The sequence below is a fragment of the Euprymna scolopes genome, chromosome 6 (assembly GCF_053919585.1).
Source record: "Euprymna scolopes isolate OS-2025 chromosome 6, ASM5391958v1, whole genome shotgun sequence".
NCBI classification, from domain to species: Eukaryota; Metazoa; Mollusca; class Cephalopoda; order Sepiida; family Sepiolidae; genus Euprymna; species Euprymna scolopes.
The window spans coordinates 138,996,571-139,018,830 of NC_136487.1; the positions used below are offsets into that span (position 1 = coordinate 138,996,571).

The 22,260-nt window shown below is 38.2% G+C and overlaps 2 protein-coding genes across 4 annotated transcripts in view; one reads left to right on the top strand and one right to left on the bottom strand.

Annotated features, from left to right (window-relative positions):
* The window catches only part of LOC145277992 (monocarboxylate transporter 9-like), a 166,338-nt gene that overhangs the window by 128,450 nt on the left and 15,628 nt on the right, over positions 1 to 22,260 (bottom strand). The window lies entirely within an intron of this gene.
* LOC145277994 (monocarboxylate transporter 9-like) overlaps positions 1 to 22,260 on the top strand; it is a 66,359-nt gene that overhangs the window by 27,542 nt on the left and 16,557 nt on the right. For all 3 annotated transcript variants that reach the window (XM_080130147.1, XM_080130150.1, XM_080130149.1), the window contains one exon: positions 9,742 to 9,815. In XM_080130147.1, coding sequence (XP_079986273.1) covers positions 9,742 to 9,815 — 74 coding nt within the window. The remainder of the gene's footprint in view (positions 1 to 9,741; positions 9,816 to 22,260) is intronic.

The window sequence follows — 22,260 nt, forward strand, 5'->3', positions numbered from 1 at the left end:
TATAGTTGCTAGGGACGGTTCCTTTCTTCGTGTCCTTCTGTAGCAGTGTGGTTCTACCTTTTGTCATCCAGTCTGGTACGCTTGCTTCCTGTATACATCTTCTCAGGTTTTGCGCTAGCCTTTCGTGCTGTGTTTGTTCGGTATCATTTTGTTCCCTGAAATTAGAGGTTATACTTACCTGTTCAACGTCCATGTCATTTGAGTTTCTGAAACTAGAAAGTTGGCCAACATTCGCAGGATGACGACCGGGTCCCCCATGCTGGCTACCGAAGGAACACCTGCCGATCATGACACCCAGATATTTCTTCTGGGTCCCATGGTTTGGATTATTTGTAATTGACATTTTTCATGTTTTGGTGTTTGTGGCAACACCGATTCCAGAATTGTTTTACCTGTGGTTCTGATGCAGGAATAGTGTAAAGCTCCCGTGTATCCAACAGGTATCGTGCACTATCACACATACATATGGGGAAAAATAAATAAATAAGTAATTAGTAAAAGTCGGAAGTCATGCTCTGAAAGAGGGCGCTTGAAGATAGGTCTACCTTACACCATACTGGAAATATTGTATGGGAAAAGAGGAGGAGGAGGGCAATTTTCCCCGCCGCTTTGGTAGTATTTAATTCCCTTGTTCAAAGGCGGGGAAAATTTCTACGTCAATATCGGTAAAAAGTCTGGTTTCTATTATAAATTCGAACTAACATTTAACTAGATAATTCGCCTGTCGCCCGTGTAGCTATTTTGCCATTCATTTTTAGAGGATTTTCATTAAATTGTAATTGACAAACAAAATTATACGTTTATATCGAAACAAAGACTGTTTTCTGAAATTAATTTGAAGTAACATTTGACTTTTATTATTATTATTATTATTATTATTATTATTATTATTATTATTATTATTATTATTATTTCTTTTTCTGCAGAAGTCAAAGTTCGAACTTCACTACTTCTCCATACATCGGAACCAGTGAAACGAGAAGATGTATGGAGAAGTGGTGATGAAGTTCGAACTTTGACTTCTGTAGAAAAAAAAAGTACTTCAGAAGTTAAGAGAGGTTCTTCTTAGAGACGATATCATAGAGATTTCAATTATAAAGAATAGTGATAGTCGGAAGGTGAAAAGCGAGGTCAAAATAGTTCAAGGAGTAATTCACAACATAATAAGAAAGAACATATCGATTACGGAACTTAACAGGCTTCTGTATGCAGCATTATACGTCATTGCGGATCGTCTTAGTTTAATAAAGAAGAAAAAGAGAGAAATGAAAGATAGAAGGCCATACTGGCAGAGGCGGCTTGAAGAAAGTATTAAACGGTGGCGAAAAGATATTGGTAGAATCGAAGAAATAAGAAACGGAGTTAAACTAGGACAGAAAGCCAAGGACGAGCTTGAAAGGAGATATAGATTGCTGAAAAAGGGAACAATGAACCTTCTAACAATGTCGAAAGAGAAGATCCACACTTGTGGCATGAAAATTCGGAACTTTGTTGGAAAAATTATTGCATTTCGGCAGAACAACCTTTTCCGGAACAATCAATCTCAGCTGTATAAAGAATTAAATGGTAGTAAACAGGCGGAAAATAACAACACTCCAAATGCAAAAGATGCCAGGAGTTCTGGAGTGGAATTTGGTCTGTCGACGGGCGATATAATAAGAAGGCTAGCTGGTTGGGAGAGGTCAGAGAAAGGCTATCAGAAATGCAGCAGATGAAGAACGTTGAGATAACCATCGATGACGTTAAGGCTGGCATACGAAGGATGACAAATTGAAAGACGCCTGGTCCAGATGGGGTGATGGGCTTCTGGTTAAAACAGTTTCCATGCCTTTATCCACCTATAGCTGCTGCCCTGCAAAGGGTTGTAGAGTAGGGAGATGCCCCTGATTAGCTTGTGAAGGGAAAACAGCACTGATTAGGAAATATCCTGCAAAGGGAACAGATGCCAATAATTATAGACCAATTACATGTCTGTCATTGATGTGGAAACTGTTGACTGGAATATTTGCGGAGAAAATTTATGAACATCTTGAGAGTAATGGTGTTTTTCCTGACGAACAGAATGGGTGCCGGAAAGGTTCGAGAGGTACCAAAGAGCAACTAGTAATTGATAAAGCATTAAGGCAAGATGCGAAGAAGAAGAAGAAGAAGAAGAGGAATCTGAGCGTAGAATGGATCGATTATAGAAAGGCTTATGACATGGTTCCTCATTCATGGATACTTGAAACACTAATAATGATGAGGGTTGTTGAGAATGTGGTAGGGCTTTTGGAAATAAGCATGGCTCAATGGAAAACGGTACTGACAGCAAACAGAGAGGAGATGGGGCAGGTTGGCATTAAACGTGGAATATTTCAAGTGAATTCGCTATCGCCACTTCCTTTTGTAATGATAATGATGCCACTGATCATTCTCTTGAAAAGAGAAAAACTGGGGTATAACTTTGGATCTGGTGACAGACGCCTCAACCATCTACTGTTTATGGATGATTTGAAAATATTCGGTAGAAATGAAAAGGAAATGGAGAGACTGGTAGAACTTGTGGGGACATACTTAGAAGACATTAGGATAGGTTTTGGTATTAGTAAATGCGCGGTGCTGGTGATGAAAAAGGGATTAAAGGTTCATTCGAATGGAATAGTCTTGCCAAATGGAGAAATCATGAAAAAAAAAATAGAAGATACAGGGTATAAGTATTTGGGAGTGTTGGAGAGTGTAGGCATCATGAACAGAGAAATGAAGGAGAAAGTCAGGAAGGAATATCTTAGAAGAGTAGAACTAATTGCAAAGTCGAAACTGTATGGAGGAAACCTAATGAAAGCAGTGAATGCATGGGCAGTCAGTGTTTTGAGATACAGTGTGGGAATTTTAGAATGGTCTGACAAGGATTTGCATGCCATGGATATCAAGACAAGAAAAGTTTTAGCAATGTTTGGTATATTTCACATTCGAAGTAGCGTAGCAAGGCTGCATCAAAAGAGGAAAGACGGTGTTAGAGGATTGAAAAGTGTAAAAGGTTGTGTTAGAACCGAGGAGATGTCGTTCAAGGAGCATGTGGTTAGAAGTGAGGAGTGGATGCTTAAGGTTGTGGCCAATGAAGTGGAGGTATGTGGGACTAAGGCTGATTATGTGAAACGTATGCATAGAGAAAGGGCAGAGGAACTGGCTAGGAAGAAAATGCATGGAAGGTTCTTCTAGGATATAGCAAAAGTGGCTGATGAAAGATCATGGCAATGGCTTAGAGCTGGGTATCTGGCTAAAAGTACTGAAGCTTTTGTTTGTGCAGCACAAGAGCAGGCACTAGGAACACGATTGTTCAAAAAAGTGGTTTTAGGAGAGAAAGTTGCTGCAGAATGCCGGATTTGTGGTAAGACCTCAGAGTCAATTGCGCACCTTGCAGCAGGGTGTAGTGGATTGGCCCAGAGAGAGTACCGCAAAAGACACGATCGAATGGGACTCCGGATATATTGGGAGGTGTGTAAGAGGGTTGGGGTGAAGTGTGCTGGAAAATAGTTTGAGGTGTCTGATGAAGTGAGAACAAGTGAGGATGGCAAGGTAAAGGTATGGTGGGACAAAAGTGTCATAACGACCAAGCAATTGGAACATAATCCTCCGGATTTGGTCGTCATTGACAAGGTCTCAAAACCTGGCAGATTGTAGACTTCTCAGTACCCTAGGACAGAAATGTGAGAGAGAAGGAGAATGAGAAGTGGAGCAATTATGCTCCATTATCCTTGGAGATAAGGCGTATACACGCGGTTAAAACACAAATAATCCTGGTCATAGTTGGTACACTAAGAGTAGTACCAATCGTCTGGAAGGACAATTGAAAAAACTACAAATCCCCAATATTTTCGACGGCCTTCAGACCTCTGCAATTGTAGGCACCACCAACATCCTTAGGAAAACCCTTGATCTTTGAAGCTCCTGGTTTGAAGCCGGGATTAAGGGAAATCCTCTGGGAATGAATTCCATCCCTTTCCAGAGAGACGTTGATAAACGAAATCAGAATTATTATTATGATGGGTTCACATGGCGCTTTCACACGATCATCAAAGATCTCATTGAAAACAGCCTGTGGTGTTCCCTGAGAGCTGAGTGACAACAAGTCTCCTCAGATTTCCAGTACTCTCAACCTCTTTCGATAAAATTCACAAATGAATTTGCATTATCGTAACAGCCGCTTACCATTGATTTCTCGCTAGCAGCGGCCATTCGTTTCCACTGGAGTTTGAGTGGCAATAAGCCTCCCCAAGGTACCAGTTCTCTTGGCATTTGTCCAGCGGAAGTCTGTTCAGCGCTCCTTCCTCAGTCTTTCCATCTTTCTTGAGCCTTCCCGCCTATTTGGCATCATTCTTTTGGAGGTGGCGATGATTGGGTAATGGGGATGGGGATGAAGAACTTATAGATATTCAGCTTCAATGTTCTTGGTTTCATGTAACGTTTCGTGTTTTGTCTCTTCAGTAGCTCATCTAGCCCGCACATGTGCCTCATGTATTAGTCTCCGCATTGCAGGGTTTTCCTTAATATTTCAGCTGTTTTTATTATTGTTATTCATTGTATCTTTTCAGACATTCATCTGATTCCAATTTCTCCAATTCTCTTCTCAAAGTTTTTCGGAATTGTTTCTAGTGCTCCTACTATCTTGATTTTTTTCATCATCCATATCTCTTTCAGCTCTCTGGCTAGCTCTGTGTATTTGCTCCGCTTCTCTTTTTCTTTGATATTTATCCTGTGGTTGGCTGAGACAGCAAAGTCTACGATTTGGCAGGAAATTTCTTTCTTGTTAATTATTACGGCACCCGGTCTTCTTGCTTGGATCGGTTTATCTGTTTGTATGTCCATGTCCCATAGGATTTTGTAATTCTCGTTTTCATGTACTGTTGCTGGCTTATGCTTGTATCACTGGTCTGTGCGTTCGAGATGCAGTTGTTTGCATAATTCCCAGTGTACTGCCTGTCTAACATGGTTGTGCCTGCTCGTGTATTCCTTTTGGGCTAGTTTGCTACATTCAATTACTATATGGTTTATTGTTTCGTCCCTTTGTCCACAGAGTCTGCATTTGCTGTTTTCTTGTATTTTGTCAATCTTTGCTTTGATGTGGTTGATTCTTATCGAGTTATCTTGTGCCGCAGTTATTAGGGATTCAGTTTCTCGGTTTACATGTCTTTTTCGCATCCATCTCCAAGTGTTTTCATTAATCTCATCTTTTGTCATTCTTATGAATCTTCCGTGTAGTGGTTTCTTTTCCCATTTTTCTTTTCTTGTCTCTCTGTTTTCTGTTTTATTGATTTTTTCAGTGTCTCTCGCTGCCATGATTATTCTTTCAGTGTTTTGCATTATGCATTTTTCTAGTTCTTTTTGGTTTCATTAACATATACAGACCAGCCCTTTCCCATCGTCTTTCCTTTTCACTTAGAGTCGGTCAACATCGTCTTTCGAGTGTAGTGCGTAGTGCATGGTCATGAGTTTTCTGTTCTTCTGATCGAGCTATCTCTGTTCGTTAGTCCACTCTATGAACGGCCTAGTGTATCTTACTAGTGACACTGTCCATGTATTTATGCCTTTTATTAGGTTTCGCTTATATAATTTGGTTTCGAGAAGTTTTCTTGTTCTCCTGAGATATTCCTTTCTAATTCTCTCGTTAATTTCTGTTGCTTTGATGCCGTCTGCTTCCAGATCTCCCATGTATTTATAAGCGGCTTGTTCGCCTAGTGCCGTCATCTCCGTTTGGTTGGGTAGTTCTATGCCTCTGTCCTCTCCAGTTTTCCCTTTCTTATCACTAGATATCCTGGCTGAAGATCATGGTGGTGTTTATTAATGTCTCTAGTTCATTTTCGGTCCTTGCGAAAAGTTTAAGATCGAAGATTATTATTATTATTATTATTATTATTATTATTATTATTATTATTATTATTATTTGTATCTCGATTTTATTTTTACAGTAACGTAAAGCAATCTAATAACAGACCAAGTCTTTGAAATTGCGAGAAAAAACATGAACATTTCTTCATAGACGGAAGGTAGAAGATAGTTAAGAGAGATCCGTCACCATGTTTAAATTCGTTTTCTAAATAGTAACATTATTATTTAGAAGTTCATTCTTGGCATGAGACAGGTTTTGTTAACTATTTCGTTCTCAAACTACTTTTTTTTTATTTTGCATAGCAATCGTCGATTCTTTTTAATCGTTTATGAAGATTTCTAATAGCGTTAGCAACGGCCAACTGTAAATGAGATTTGTTTAAAAAGTTGTTTCATACTTTTCAATCAATTATAAAGAAAATATCATAAAAAATATTTTAAAAGATCTACAGAAAAATAAAATCTACTCTTGTAATATACATCCTTCCGTATTTTTACGTTTTGCAAAATATATGCAGACATTACATGAATGGTACAGTCATTTTGTGACCCAACCAGCTATGATGGTCGAAAATTGTCACAGAGGGGGGGCTAAGTAGAGCTGAATTAGAGCTTTATTTTATTTATATGACGATCTCCGGGATATTGCCAGATACCTCTGCTAGCTGTAATAAAAAAAAGAGAGAAAACGGCGTTACCGCTGATATGAAATATATGAAGAGAAAGAAAAATAATTTTGAGAACTTTAACAATATAGCTATACTTACTCCCCCTATCCACTACTGACCATTTCAATTCAAAATCTTAATTGTTTCTATTAAGTTCCGTGACCCAATCCCCTAATGCAGTTGTATTCCTCCTTTTATTCCTAATGTTGATTCTTGTACCATCCCCCCCCCCTGCTATCGTTAACACCTTCCCTATTAGTTTCCATCTCTGGTTCCTTTTTAAAGGATACTATGTGGTTTTTATATATTTCCTTAAAAACGCAATCAGTGACCCCAAGATATATCGTCTTAGTACTATCGGTCTTAATCTCGCATTTATACACTATTTCTGAGGTTAGGCATCTACCATCCAACAGACAATTGCCAGGTATTCTACAGTTACATTTTCTGTCTAAAACACTTTCATTCGGATGCTAACTTGTTATTATTCCTTATTTTGCTGATGTTCCTGTTGTTAGAGCTTATTATAGTGTCAGTTAAGTTGCTTGAAATCGAGAAAATTCCCTGGGTATATTGTTTTTGATATGCTCGCTGAACGGTGGATTGAACCAAACCTGCCTCTTGCGTCTATTTCTCTTATTTATGGTACCCCCTTGTCATTACCTGTTCCGCTGTTATTATTACTCCCTCCGTTCCCATTCTTCTGATTCTTATTAACGTATCCTTCGGTTTCTTTCTAGCTCTCATTGCCATGTTATGCGATATTGTGCAGTTAGGTTTGTTGTTCTTACTATTATTGGTCCTCTTGTAATCTATTTTTCCATTGTATCCCGATCTCAGAAGAGCTTCATTGTAATATTCCTTGTTTTTATCAAAAAGACTCTTATTCTTAGAAAGTTCAGAAACTCTTTTGGAAATGTTGGAGATAAGCGCCTTCTTCATACACTTCGGATGATTCGATTGGTAATCTATGTAGAATATTTTCTGGTTGGGTTTGTGATATGGTTCACATGCGTTATCGTTTAAGTTGAGGGTAACGTCTAAAAAGTTAACTTTCTTGTAATTGCTGTCTATTGTTATCTCTAATCCCAATTCCTTAAAAAAACTTCTGATATTTTTTCTTGATTTTTCCGTAATGCGATCGCCAGAATTAACTATAAAAAGTGCGTTATCCCTATAACCTCCCCCTATTTAAACCGGGGATTTTCCTGTCTATCTCCCTTAGTAAATACAAGCCTACCAAGTCAGTAACCTACGCAGAATCCGGGGACCCATTGTGATGTCAAAATGGCCCTCTCTATCTTTTCTAGTCCACAGTTCCCCTTTATATCTGTTTAAGGGTTTTCTAGCTATTTTTATAATTTCAATTTCCAATATATATATATATATATATATATATATATATATATATATATATATATGTATATATGTGTGTGTGTGTGTGTGTGTGTGTGTAAAAAGCACTTTTTCTCTGTGTGTGCGTGAGTTCGTTCCTATGAACTCCCAAACGGATGGGCCGATGTTTTTAACTTCACATAAGTGTACTTTTTGTGTCTGGGAGTTTTCTTAGATAGGTTTTACATCGAAATATCTGCGATAAGTACAGAGTTGAAGGACAAATTTGACGCCCTAAAGAAAACAACACTACAGCTTTATTTTAAAACTTTTATTGAAAAAAATCAATTCAGGTAACGGGATTATATAGTAGAGCTGACATCTATTCAATATAGCTGCCTTCAGCCTCAGTCACCGACTCGATGCAGGTTTGTAACTGGGATCATGCTTTTTCCATAAGCACTTCCGGGAGTTCGGCAAATACTTGGCGGATAGTGGCGATCAGGTTGGCTTTGGTTATGTGAGAAGTCATGTATGTGATGTTGTCGATGTATGGCCAAACGAAGTAGTCCAGCAAGTTCAGATAGGAACGAGGGGGACCAGTTAGAGAATGGGTACAAAATCATAGCCCCTTTTCTGAAGCCAAGCCTGGGTCTCTTTGGACTTGTGGGCCGGCGCTGAGTCCTGCTGCCATACCCAGGTATTACTACACCATTCATCAGATCTAGATACACTCTGGTGTTGACTTTCAAGCTTCGAAGATCTGAGGTGACATTTTGAGGGTGCTGACAATGGTCCTGTTTTCATAACTTGGATCGGTAGAGAGTATGAGTTGTACAGTGGTGCATCTCCGATCTCTCTCGTTGAACATTGTGTCACTTTCAGACATGATAGAAGGCTCCTATCGCTCTTAGTATTTGTACACAACTGGCAAACTTGTAGATGGTCTGCAATAAAAAGGAAAACCGCTTTTCATCAAACGGAAATGGAATCATGTAGTCTTTTCTAGGGAGGAAATCTTATCGTTCCACCGTGTATAGCAATTTATTTTTAGCCTTACTCTGCATGGAATAAATATTTGAGGAGGTTTATCGTTATTAAGTCTGTAGACTTTCATTTCTTTTAGATCTTATATGTTCTAAAGCAGTGGTTCTCAACCTTTTTTTTACTCATGGACCCCTTTTTCCTTCTTTTTATCTTGGTGGACCCCTTCATAACTATTGGCCATAAGGCAATCTTCTGTTTTTCACTCATAAATTTTGAGGTTTTAATAATCAAAGAAATATTATATAATTAAGCTTTATTTTTAAATGGAAACTAATTTAATGCAAATAAAGTATTTTATAACTATAATAATAATAATGATGAGTTTTGTTATGTTTTGCCTGTGGATCCCCAGAAATATTCCATGGACCCCTAGGTCCATGTGGACCCCGGTTCAGAACCCCTGTTCTAAAGTAATATTGGAACAACAAACTTGTCAAATGCAGGTAAATAAATATGGTCCATACAAACCAAAGATCATACAAGAAAGAAATGGACCACAACTACTTTACACATATAGATCCTAATCAAGGAGTTATGTCATCGATTTTCCAAGCATCCTTTATACTAAATATGGACATCTATGAATCAGCCTGCACATCTGTACAAATGAAAATATACTGAATATGTTTTTAATGAAATTGAGGAATATATAATTGAGCTTATAATGTATGTTACATTACTTGAAATTCTGAAAGAATTCCAAAAACAACATTAAAATTCTGGGGTGAGAGAGAGGGATGAGAAAGAAGAACATTAATAATATTCCATTAATTATTTTACTTACACTCACCTTGAATTAATGTATTCTTATTTATGGTCATTTTAGAGAATAAACGAAGTTCTGTCGACGAAATGGAAGGGGCTGAAAATCTTGGCTTTGAAGCAGAAGACGAAAGATGCGTAAGTTTATACAGTCGACGGCCATTTTTCTTTTGTGAGCTTTTATGTGATCCAAATAGCGGGGAAGGTGTTACGAGAGAGAGAGAGAGAGAGAGAGAGAGAGAGAGAGAGAGAGAGAGAGAAAGAGAAAGAGAGAGAGAGTGTGTGTGTGTGTGAGTGTGTGTGTGTGAGAGAGAGAGAGAGAGAGAGAGAGAGAGAGAGAGAGAGAGAGAGAGAGAGAGAGAGAGAGAGAGAGAGAGAGAGAGAATGAAAATCAAGAATTAAATCTTTCTAGTCGATATCGTTATACGTCCACGCCCTTACATGTTTCCAAACGGACTTACAATCGCTATCATCATCTCTATTTGCGCTATGTGAAGTCATGTCCTTTCACATCCGTTTTTAATACATTCTCAGAGACTATTATTTTCACCTCAAGTGCAGTAAGTTGATTCTTTTTTATTTTTATTTTCAGTTGTCAATTCTATTGTCATTCCCAAATAACATAATATAGTAGATGATCTACCCATTCAATTTGTAACATTTTTATGGCGAAAATCGTGGAAACGCAGGCTTACCTCTTAAATGGCATCGGTGTGCGCTTTGCAAACACAGCATCATGATGCTGAAAAGGGTGCGGCATTATATAACAATGCAGTCTCGCCGAATCTCATGTGCTCACACGCACATATGCAAATATGCAAATTTAGAGGACTTTGTCTTTTATAAAACAGGCCGCTGGAGCAGATGAGAGAGACGCGAAAACGAGTCTACAAAAAGTACCGACGGACGACGCTGCTGCAGTGAGCTGAAGTTTTGTTTACTCTTTTTTTTTCCTTTGCAAACGTCAAGCTATTTCGGCGTACATTTTTTTACCATAGACAGATTCGACCTGAAGCTGATACCCGAGTTTGACAGGCCCCCACCTGGTCCTTCGGTGGTTTAATGGCTGCAGAAAGCCGAGCGCGTTTGCCGGTTGTGCAAAATTAAGGATCCAGCTATGGTCATCCCATTGAGGCTCACTAAGGGGGCTGATGCCGTGTACCAGCAGCTCGGGAATGAGGCGACAATGAAGCAGATAAAATAAGCATTGTACGGAGCATTCGGTGTGGACTCTTTTGTTGCCTGGAGGCAATTCTCTGAACATCGGCTTGGGTCAGGGGAGACTGTGGACGTCTACCTGGCCGACCTGAAGTAGCTTGCTGCCCTCTTCGACGGTGCAAGCGATCGAATATTGAGGAGTTGTTGGTTAGAGCCCGAAACATCCTAAAGGACGATGTGGAGCAGGTCTCGGCAGCGGTTGACGCACTGCAATCGCCTACACAGAACCCACGGCGCTACAAATGTGGTGGCCCGTACCACTTCGCCAGAGACTGCAGAAGTGGTGCGAAGCGCACCCCGAACTATGGAGCATGGAAACGGGGACGCTGTCACCGATGCGACAAGCCAGGCCACGTAGCACGGAATTGTCTGGGAAACGAGCAAGGGGAGGAAGCCGCGGCGCCAGAACCTTCCCCAAACCAACATTGAACAAGGTGCCTCCTATAGTGACATTGCGAGTTGATGGGTGTAGGCGTTAAGCGCTGGTTGACACCGGATGCACCCAAACCCTCATACACAGGAAATGTTGCACCTCATGGACGAAATAGGAGGTCCCAGTATTAACCGTTGGCGAGGGCTCGCTGGTGTGTTGCGGGGTGAGCATTGTCCATATAAGCGTTGGCGATGCCCCCCCCCTCCCAGTGGCTGTGAAGGCAGTGGTGGTCGACAGGGAGCTTCTTGGATACAACCTTCTCCTTGTAATAAACACTATTACACAGCTGGGTTGAATTACCGTGGACGGCACCGGTGATGCGAGGTTTTCCCAACACAAGGAACAGGTCTGCGCGGCAATCCCTCTTGATAAATCCGACTTCCACACGGAATATGACAAGGGCACAAACGCATTGACCGCATCCTGGAAGTGGGCGGGCGACCAGCCACCACTGTGCTTGCGGAATCGGCTGACGGAGTATCCACCTCCCGCGTGGCTCAGGGGACAGTACGAGGCAGAACTCCAGGTTTGGATGGATAATGGCTGGCTAGTTCCGTACCCAGAGGATGAGCTCGGGCCCACCAAGGAGGCTGATTCCCCTGATGGCCGTCAGGCAAGAGAATAAACAGAAGGTCCGACCCGTCATGGATTACCAGGAACCCAATGAACACGTCGACCCACACACGGCGGGTGCTGACGTCTGTGCATATAAACTAAGGGAGTAGTTGCAGCAGGGGACGTATACAGCAATCCTGGACCTGCGAAAAGCCTACCTTCAGATACGCATCGAGAAATCACTGTGGCCGTTCCAAACAGTCGAGATCAAAGGGACTCGCTAGGGGTTCGGCCTAAACGTGGCCCCGAACATTATGACAGCGATTATGCAGCCGATCCGGCGTCAGGATCAAGCCGTGCAACAGGCGACGTCGTCGTATATTAACGACATTTTTGTGAACGAGAGCCTCATGTGTGCCCAGGCAGTGAAAGAACACTTTGAGAGCTTCGGGCTGTCGTGCAAGGAGTCAGAGTGCCTGCAAAATGGAGCGAAAGTTCTTGGCTTGCATGTGAATTGCAGCGCAGACGGACTCCGCTGGGGAAGAGGTGGTGACATCCTGGAAGTTCCATCCAACATCACTCGTCGAAGCGCTTTTTTCATCTGCGGAAAACTGGTAGGCCACTTCCCTGTGTGTGGGTGGCTCTGGGTGGCGGTGGCGGCCATAAAGCGACGTGCGACTTCAATGTTAACGGGATGGGACGATGAGGTGCGCGATCCCTCCCTGCGAAGTATGCTGGTAGAAGCTGTGGCCAGAGTGACAGAGGACGACCCCGTGCGAGGGATCTTATGCGTCGACAGGAGCGAGTTTACAGTTTGGATGGACGCCAGCTCACTCGCCCTTGGCGTTGCTCAGGCAGTCAACGGATTTATCATAGAAGATACCTGCTGGCTTCGACCAGAAAATAACGCTGGGCACATAAACCTGACTGAGCTTGATGCTACACCCAAGGCGTAAATCTGGCGCTTCAGTGGCAGGCCAGAATGCTACACATCGTCACAGAATCTACATGCTTGCATCGGTGAATAGCCAATGCCTGTGTGTGAAAGCACGGTTGACAACGAAGGCATCAAATGCTAATACGGGGACGACTTGCTACACTGCCGAGATCATCTAGGAATTCAACCAGGCCGTAGATGTAACACTGGTGCAGTCCTGTTAGAATCGCGCTGATCGCCTGACCAGAGTGCCACGCCGTTGGCTGAACCTGCCGAAAGAAGTGGACGAACCGGCACCTGTAAATTGCGCCGCGGTTGGGCTTCGGCTTTGTTCGGACCATGTTGCTGATGTCCATTACCAAAGCAGGCACCCCGGTGTAAACCGAACCCTTTACTTTGCCAGACTGATGAGCCCCTATATGTCAAAGAGAGACGTGAAATCTGTTGTGAGGAGCTGCGAAACCCGTCGGTCGATCGACCTAGCACCCGTCCGGTGGAAGAAGGGAAAAGTGAGTGTGAGAGGAACTTGGAACAGGCTCGCAATGACCATAACTCACCACAATGGCGGGCATTTTTTTTACGCTCATCGATTGCGGACTGCCTAGATTTGCATTGTGGAGGCTCCTTCGCCGGCAGGACTCGGCCGACGTTGTCCGTGAGCTGGAAAATGTCTTCCTTGAGCGTGATCCCCGTTCTTAGATACTGACCGACAATGCCACCGCCTTTGTTAGCGAGCAGTTCAAACAATTCGCAGACAGCTGGGGTATACGTCTGCGATTTCGATGCGCCCATGTGCCCAACGGAATGGAATTATCGAGACAAACCAAAGGACTGTAAAGATCATCGCAGCTAGTAAGGGGTGTACGGTGCCTGAGGACGTCTATTGGTATAATGTCACCCCTAAGGACGACATTTCACCCTCTACCGAGTCAGCCGAAGCACGGCACAGGTACCACGCCAGACTGAGAGGCATGGAGACCAGCGCACTGCCCAAGAGAGAGTATCAAAGAGGGGATGCCGTCTGGATTAAAAACCTCCACGGCAAGTGCACCACATACTACAGAACCGAGCATGTTACTGAGGTGATCAGCCCACACCAAGGATCTTCGACTGCCATCACAAGCGCAGCCGCCACACAGCGATGAGAGCGAAACTGGATCCGAGACCAGTGAACCATCATTCTGGGTTACGCCAACTTCATCGGATAGCGACCCTGACATTAGCAGCCTTAGGTTCACTGACCCTGAAACCGAGGATGAAAGCACAGGCGATGACGAAGCCCCTGGTCTCCCTCCTCGAAGAAGCAACCGAAGAAAAAGCCACCGTATTCCTGCCCTCTCTGTGATGATGATATCAGGGGGAGTGTGGAGAAATTTGTGGTAACGCATCGGTGTGCGCTTTGCCGGCGCAGCGTCATGATGCTGAAAAGGGTCCAAGATGGCGCCTGCGGCGTTATATAACAATGAAGCCTTGCCGAATCTCGTGTGCTCTCATGCACATATGCAAATATGCAAATTTAGGGGACTCTGTCTTTTATAAAAACAGGCCACTGGAACAGATGAGAGAGATGCGAAAACGAGTCTACAAAAAGTACCGACGGACGACGCTGCTGCAGTGAGCTGAAGTTTTGTGTGCTCTTTTTTCCTTTGCAAGCGTCACTTTTCTTTTAATATTTAAAAAGAAATCCATAGACTTTTCCGCTCCCATTCGTAAGAACAAAAAACGTCTCGCTTTCCTCCTCCTTCAAAAACCAAATAGAGTCAACCATTTAAGTAAAAATTCTGTTTGTTTCCATAATTGTTCCTTGTTGTAACGTTCATTTTTTATAATAAAATATGTCTAGTTTTAGACGATCTAATCTTAAGGTAGTAGTTTAAAATTTTATTTGCAATAGTCATGATGTTATGTTTTCATTTTGAACTCGGTATTAGTTTCCTGTACTATTCAGCACCGGAAATTGACACCAGGTTTGTTTTCTTTAGAGCGGCAAATTTATCGTTTCACTAATATATATATATATATATATATATATATATATATATATATATATATATATATATATATATATATATATATATATGTATGTATGTATTTGTGTGTATGTGTGTGTATCACACCTGATATCAATACAAAAGCATATCGTATGAGAAACTATCGTACACAAAATTTTTATTGATGTAAAATTTTTGAATCGTACGTAAATGATTCTTTCATAAATTTATTTATCTTCGATATTAAATATATATATATATATATATATATATATATATATATATATATATATATATATATCTTCTATACATACATATATATATATATATTCTATACTATAAAGCTGAACGTCTGTGTGTGTGTGTGTGTGTGTGTGTGTGTGTGTGTGTGTGTGTGTGTGTGGTCACGAATAGGCTCCTATATGGTTGACTATTATAGAAAACTGATCACATATAATGATAGGAGATGTATCGAGACACAGTAATGGGTATGTTTGATCTGGCATATTGATGATTCATTAAAATTGTGGAGGTCTGCGTACGCGCCTGGTCCACAAAGTGTTGAAATAAAAAAATTAAGAATTAAAAAAGAAAAACGTTTACAAATGTTTTTGATATGGATGTACATAACAATACATTGATAATATGTTTTAACTTAAATAGGGATGGTATAATAAAATTGTGGGGTCTGCGTTCGCGCCTGGCCTCCATAGAATGGAAATAGGCACAAACTTTAATAAAGACTTTTCATATCTATCTGCGTAAGTATACTTTGATAATTATGTTTCAGTTTGAAGAAATATGGTATAATAAAATTATGGGGTGTTCGTTCGCGCCTGACCTCCATAGAATGGAAATATATCATAAAGTTTAACAAGTTTTTTTAATATAGATCCACAGAATATTGTGATAAATGTTTCAGTGTGAACAGGTATGGTATAATAAATTATGGGGTTTATCTATTTTTACTTGATACCCACAAATTCGAAGCTATCTCTTTACAGCCCTTCCTTTTTATAACCTATCATACTTTCATACATCAGAGTCCATTTTCTGTAGGCTGTTTTTGAACCCAGTCAATGACGGGTACTTTTGCTAGTATATATATATATATATATATATATATATATATATATATATATATATATATATATATATATATATATATATATATAACTGAATTCTGTCAAAGATTTGAATATTAAGAAGTGATATTTTGATCAATACTATGGGAGAAACATTCATTTGATAATTGTTCGGTTTTCAAGTCTATGAAACAATGATATAGTAAACAGCTAATGATTCCTATTTTTATTTCATGTTTTAGGATTACATCACTATCTCAATCTTTCACAGCGGGTATAGATAAGTTACGATTGGTATTTTTGCGAATTCTCCTGAACGATGAAATCTGATTATTCACATTCTTGGTTTGAAAATAGAAATTTAATTAGCAACCCAAAGATGCAGCCCTCTTGGAAGTTTTATATTAGTGTTAGGATAGTACAGAACGTACTAATAATATGGGAGAAGAAAACGATTCTGTATTGTAAGGCGTATTATCTTTGGAACAAATATAATTTCTAAACTAATAAATTTCTATTAATAAAAGTTTTTCATCTTTAGCACAAATCCCAAGAAGAAACCAATTACAAGTCAAATAAAAATAATCAACATGTTTGCATCATTATCCAAATAACACTAACATTTATATCTTCCATAAAAATACATATATAAATACATATAAACAATAAACATCTTTAAAATATTCACCAAATATATTTGTCTTATTAGAATGCTATTAAAATCTAAGCATTTGACTTTATATGTTTTTATAGTATGAAAATATATGTATAGTAAGTTAGTTACGCAAATGCATCCATGTTTTTCACAGAGAAATGATCAGTCTAAATTTAGCCTGATTATTTCCTGTTGGAATAAAACATGGACGTTCATATTTCGTGTTAAATTATATGCGTATTTACATGAAACAATAATTTTTTTTTATTCAATTTTCACCCCAAACAAGGCACAGTGCCACTTTGAAGCAGGGGGCTACTATTAGAGACTTAATTAGCGGGGTCATTATGAAGGGAGAAGAGTAGAAAGATGTTTGTTAACATTACACTTGGACTTCTGCATATCATTGCAGTTGGGAAAGCAGAATCCCGGAAGGGAGTTCCAAAGACCCGCAGTTCTGGGGAAGAAACTATTGGAGTAAAAGGCTTTCTTGCACCTAGGGATCTCCACTGTAAAGGGATGAGACTTAGTAGCTTGTCGGGTTTGTCGGGGGTAGTTACGTCGGGGAGGTACAAGTGTTTGCAGTTCGTCAGAGCATTCACCATTAAAGTATTTGTAGAACAGGCAGAGGGATGCAACATCTCGTCGATGGGACAGAGGTTGAAGCCTAGATGACATATTACAATAGAAAAATGTTGAAGCCTAGATTACATATTACAATAGAAAAATGCGAGCATGAAAAGAAATATGGTTAAGCTTAAACATTGAAAAGAAAAAGACAATATATTCTAGTAAAACATATATTAAATTTGTAACTTAAAATATTGCAGCATTAACAATTGATTATATAATGTTAAATTAAATTTAAAAAAATTCTTAATGCTGCAATATTTTAAGTTATGATTTCATTATATTTTTAATAGAATATATTGTCCTGTTCTTTTCCATGTTTAAGCTTAACCATATTACTTTGCATTCTCGCACTTTTTTATTGTAATCTATGATTTTTCCAGACTTCCAGTAAATTTATTTATTCTTTGTTAAATTTAAGTTTTATTTTCGCCCCCATAAACATACACATATGTAAAACAATGTATGGTACTCGTCTGCTTTCATTTCTGTTTCACTTGTTACGTCTTTTTTCACGATAGCGGTGAATTAGTAGCAACACTAGTCGCTGAACCGACGTGATTGCTATGGAAAAAAGTATAAAAAACGTCGCTCACCTCCTTACGAATTTTTACGATTTTGAACAACAATAAATTCATCATAACTTTTGTTTTACTGAACGAAAATTGTAAATTTATTTCATAATATAGCTGAGAAGGTGATCTAGAAACTGTAATAATTGTTTGAAATTTGGTCGAAAAATGAGTGAGCGGTGAAGCTTAAAAGCAGTTCTAAATGGCTCAACTGCCTATAGCCATATATTCAAACACTACCGTGTTGGAGTGATATATATATATATATATATATATATATATATATATAGTGATATTGGAGTGATATATATATATATATATATATATATATATATATATATATATATATATATATATAGTGATATTGGAGTGATATATATATATATATATATATATATATATATATATATATATATATATATATATATATATATTAAGGTAGGTCGATTTTGGAACTGTACAAAATGGCATTTGAAGAAAGTTGCAAAATAATGTCAAAAGTTACCACAAGAAATATTTTTCTTGAAAATTTTGTATTTGGTTGAGCATACGAACTTAAATACCAAATAAATTCGTATTTTTATTACCGTATCGCGTCACTCCGGGTACATATCGCTTAAATAAAATCCGAGTATTAACAAACAAAAAAAAGAGAATACATTATAATAATAAATATTTTTAAGTTTATTATTCCGTGTTTTTAGAGATTAAACGAAAATATTAAAAATAAAAAGGAATTAAAATGTTATAATATTTGATTTAATATATATATATATACATATATATATATACATATATATATATATATATATATATATATATATATATATATATATATATATATATATATATATATATATATATATATATATATATATGGAGGTTTTATTTGTTGGGTAATTATACGGAATCACTGGTTGAAATTACAAAGCCCGTGTGTTTTTATGTTTACTGTTTACATTTTTAATAAACTGTTGAATTATCTCTGCACCTAATTTTCTCTTTATATATCGCTCAAATTTTTCATTAAAATAGACTTAAATATAAAAAATACGTATATAATTATTCTGATTTGTTTCTATTTTAAAAGGATAGTGTTTATTCATTAAAAAAAAAAATTACGAGCCGAACTCAGATTTCTCTTTAAGGTAAGTAAACAGTACTTTAACTTTTTGTATTTATTTCAAATTTTATCAAATTTATTTAAAAAAATGTTTGTACTTATGCTACCATGCTGAAATAATAATATTATTATTTAGAAAACTATTTTAACATCGAATTTAACTTGAAAATACGATTTTAAAAAATCGCACGGTAACATAGGCACCAAATTTTTAAATCAAATTTATTTAAAATTTATTTGTGTAATTTAATATCTGAGTGTATTTTTTTTTCAGATATTTTATTCAAGATGTTCCGAAAATCTACAATTTGAACTCGCAGTAAAAATGTAATGAACTTTTCCGTTCTACCAACATCATTAAATAAATCGGAGCCTCCAGTTTACCGACAACTTATTCAATATAGTTACTATTTAATAAATACTTATCTTCACCTTTCAAAATTTGCTATTTCCAAATTAATAACAAAGGAAGTCATGAATATTTGGAAAGCGGTTAATCCATGTTTACCTCTTTTATGTGAAATGACTATTTTAAAAAAAGATCACTATACTATGTTTCCAGAAGGCCAAACAAATGAATCGAAAATCTCTCTCCGCTTCCCAAAAGAAATTCTGGATATAAAAACTGGATTCACTATTTGATATTTCATCCTGTTCTTGCAATCTGCCAATTTTAAGTTGTGACGACCCTCATATAATATGCAATAAAGAAAATTACGAGATTGAGCAGAGTATTTGCACCTGTCCTTTTCAACAAAAGGTAGGTTATTTTCTATTTTTCCCAACGTTTTTGTGAGATACCTTATATCCAAACCAATTTTCATATTTTTATACACACAAATTTTTATATTAATCTCTTTAGATGTATTTTAATATCAGTAAAATATGATTTTTCAGGTACCAGTTGAGGACCGTATATACCTAAAGGATCAGAGGAGCAAAATAGGGCCGAAAGTCAAGGGGGGCATATCTTCAAATCTCTGAGCCAGCCTTGCCAATGCCTTGGTCTTGGATTTGCAGGCTATGGGACTTCTTATAGCCAATATTTATATAAGCAATATTCTTATTGCTAAAAGTAAAGTGGATAGGACAAAAACTAAAGTGAAAACAACTGCACCCCCCAAAAAAACATAATGAAAGTGTGGAAAATCTGATATGCATTGGAGTTGATGGGAGAATGGATAAGGATACATTGTTTTATAAGGAAATTGTGGAGGAAAATGGACAGAAATCTATGAAAAAACCTAAAGGACCAGAACATCATTTAACTTTTGCAATAGAGACAACGTATGAAAGTAAATATCTGAAACACAGAGTTCTTCCTAACAGTGGTGCAATAGGTGTTTTTCATGCAGAGCAAGTGATGGATGTTTTGCATGAATTCAACAGTGAAAAGACTATCAAGGCTATCCTTGTTGACAACACTAATGCCCAGAAAGGTTGTGAAGGTGGAATTGTTGCAATTTTAGAAAAAATTAAAAAGAAATCTTCATACAATTCGTTGCTCTTTGCACCATAATGAACTACCTTTCAGGGCTCTTTTAAAAAACATGGATGATTATGGAAAACGCCCTACAACATTCAGCGGGCCCCTGTGGAAATTATGCTCACGTGATTGTCATGATTTACCCACAAATATCATTTTCCACTATGATTCAATATTGAAAATTGATGAAATAAATGATCTCAGTTGTGACCAAAGATTACTGTATGAATACACAGTAGGTATTTATAGAGGTAAGGTTGACTCTAGATATGCTCCGTGGAAAATTGGTCCTTTAAACCAGGCAAGATGGCTAACTTTAGCCATCAGACTCATGTGTTTATGGGCTCGTGGTGCATACCCATAAAGGCTCACAACAAAACTCCAGAGGTTAATGAATTTTATTGTAAATGTGTGAGAGCATTGCCAGGACCGCTGCGAAGAAGGTAGGTTCTCTCTACCGTGCTGGAAAGCTACTAATGCCCGAAAGTATCCTATATCTCTATAAGGCCACCATTCGCCCATGTATGGAGTATTGTTGTCACATTTGGGCTGGTGCATCTGCTAATAGTTTCTCACTCCTAGACAAGGTTCAAAAGAGAGTCGCTAACCTGATAGGTCCTGAACTGTCATCTAAGCTTCAGCCTCTGCCCCATCGACGAAATGTAGCATCCCTCTGCCTGTTCTACAAGTACTTTAACGGTGAATGTTCCGACGAACTGCAAGCACTTGTACCCCCTCGACGTAAATACCCCCAACAAACCAGACAAGCAGGTACATCCCATCACTTCACAGTAGAGATCCCTAGATGTAAGAGAGCCTTCTACTCCAGTAGTTTCTTCCCAAGAACCACTAGACTTTAGAATTCCCTTCCAGGTTCCTGCTTCCCCAACTGTACTGACACGCAGAAGTTAAAGTGTAACGTGAATCGACATCTTACGGCCACACTCCCCACATAGTACCTCTGTAGATTATGTCATTGATAGTAGCCCCCCTACATCAAAGTGGCAATGTGCCTTGTTTGGGGTGAAAATGTAATTTAAAAGAATATGTATGCCATTTGTTGGTTTGAAATTAAAAAAAAAAAATTCCACAATCAGCAATTGCACATTTTTAATATGATCCAGGGGATTAAGGAGCAGCCTCATGAAATCCAGCAGATTGCATTAAAAACATATAAGGTAATGCATTTTGTTTACTACCTGAAAACCTTCTATATTCAATGGTCGAATCTGAAGAAGTTGAAGTAAGAGAAGAAGCTTAAAAAATTTTTTTGCCATTAGGTAAGTAAACATTTATTCATTTATCAATGACTCAATTTATCAATGACTCAATTATTTATTCCAAACATTTTAAAGATTTTATCTAATAATTATCCATAATTATTAAAACAGTACACAATGAAGTTTTTAATATTCAATTAATTTTTATATTCTTTCAGGAATGGGAAATCAACCAAGAAACGGTTAAAAAGAATACCAAATATTAATTTTAATACAACTCATTGGACACAATTAATACATTTGACATTATGTGGTATTTTTGAACAATCAAAGACGGAAGATTTTTCTGATTCTGAACTTCGAAAATCATTATTTAATGGGAACAAGCTTGACTTGCCAAATTTGCCCTCAGATTCTCAGGGCGTGGAACGGGCAGTCAAGTGAACAACGGAAGCATCACAAACTGTATATGGTTTTCAATTAAGACATCGACAAATCACAGCCAAAGCTTTGAGTCAGAAATTGCGACCGTCATTTTTATCTAAGGGCTCTTATATGCAGCAATTTGACACTATATATTAAGCTCTATCAAAATAATGTTTCGTTCTTTCCTTATTTGTTTGTTTGTTATATTTTCATTTATAGAAGAAAAAAAATCAATATTTTTAAGATATGGAA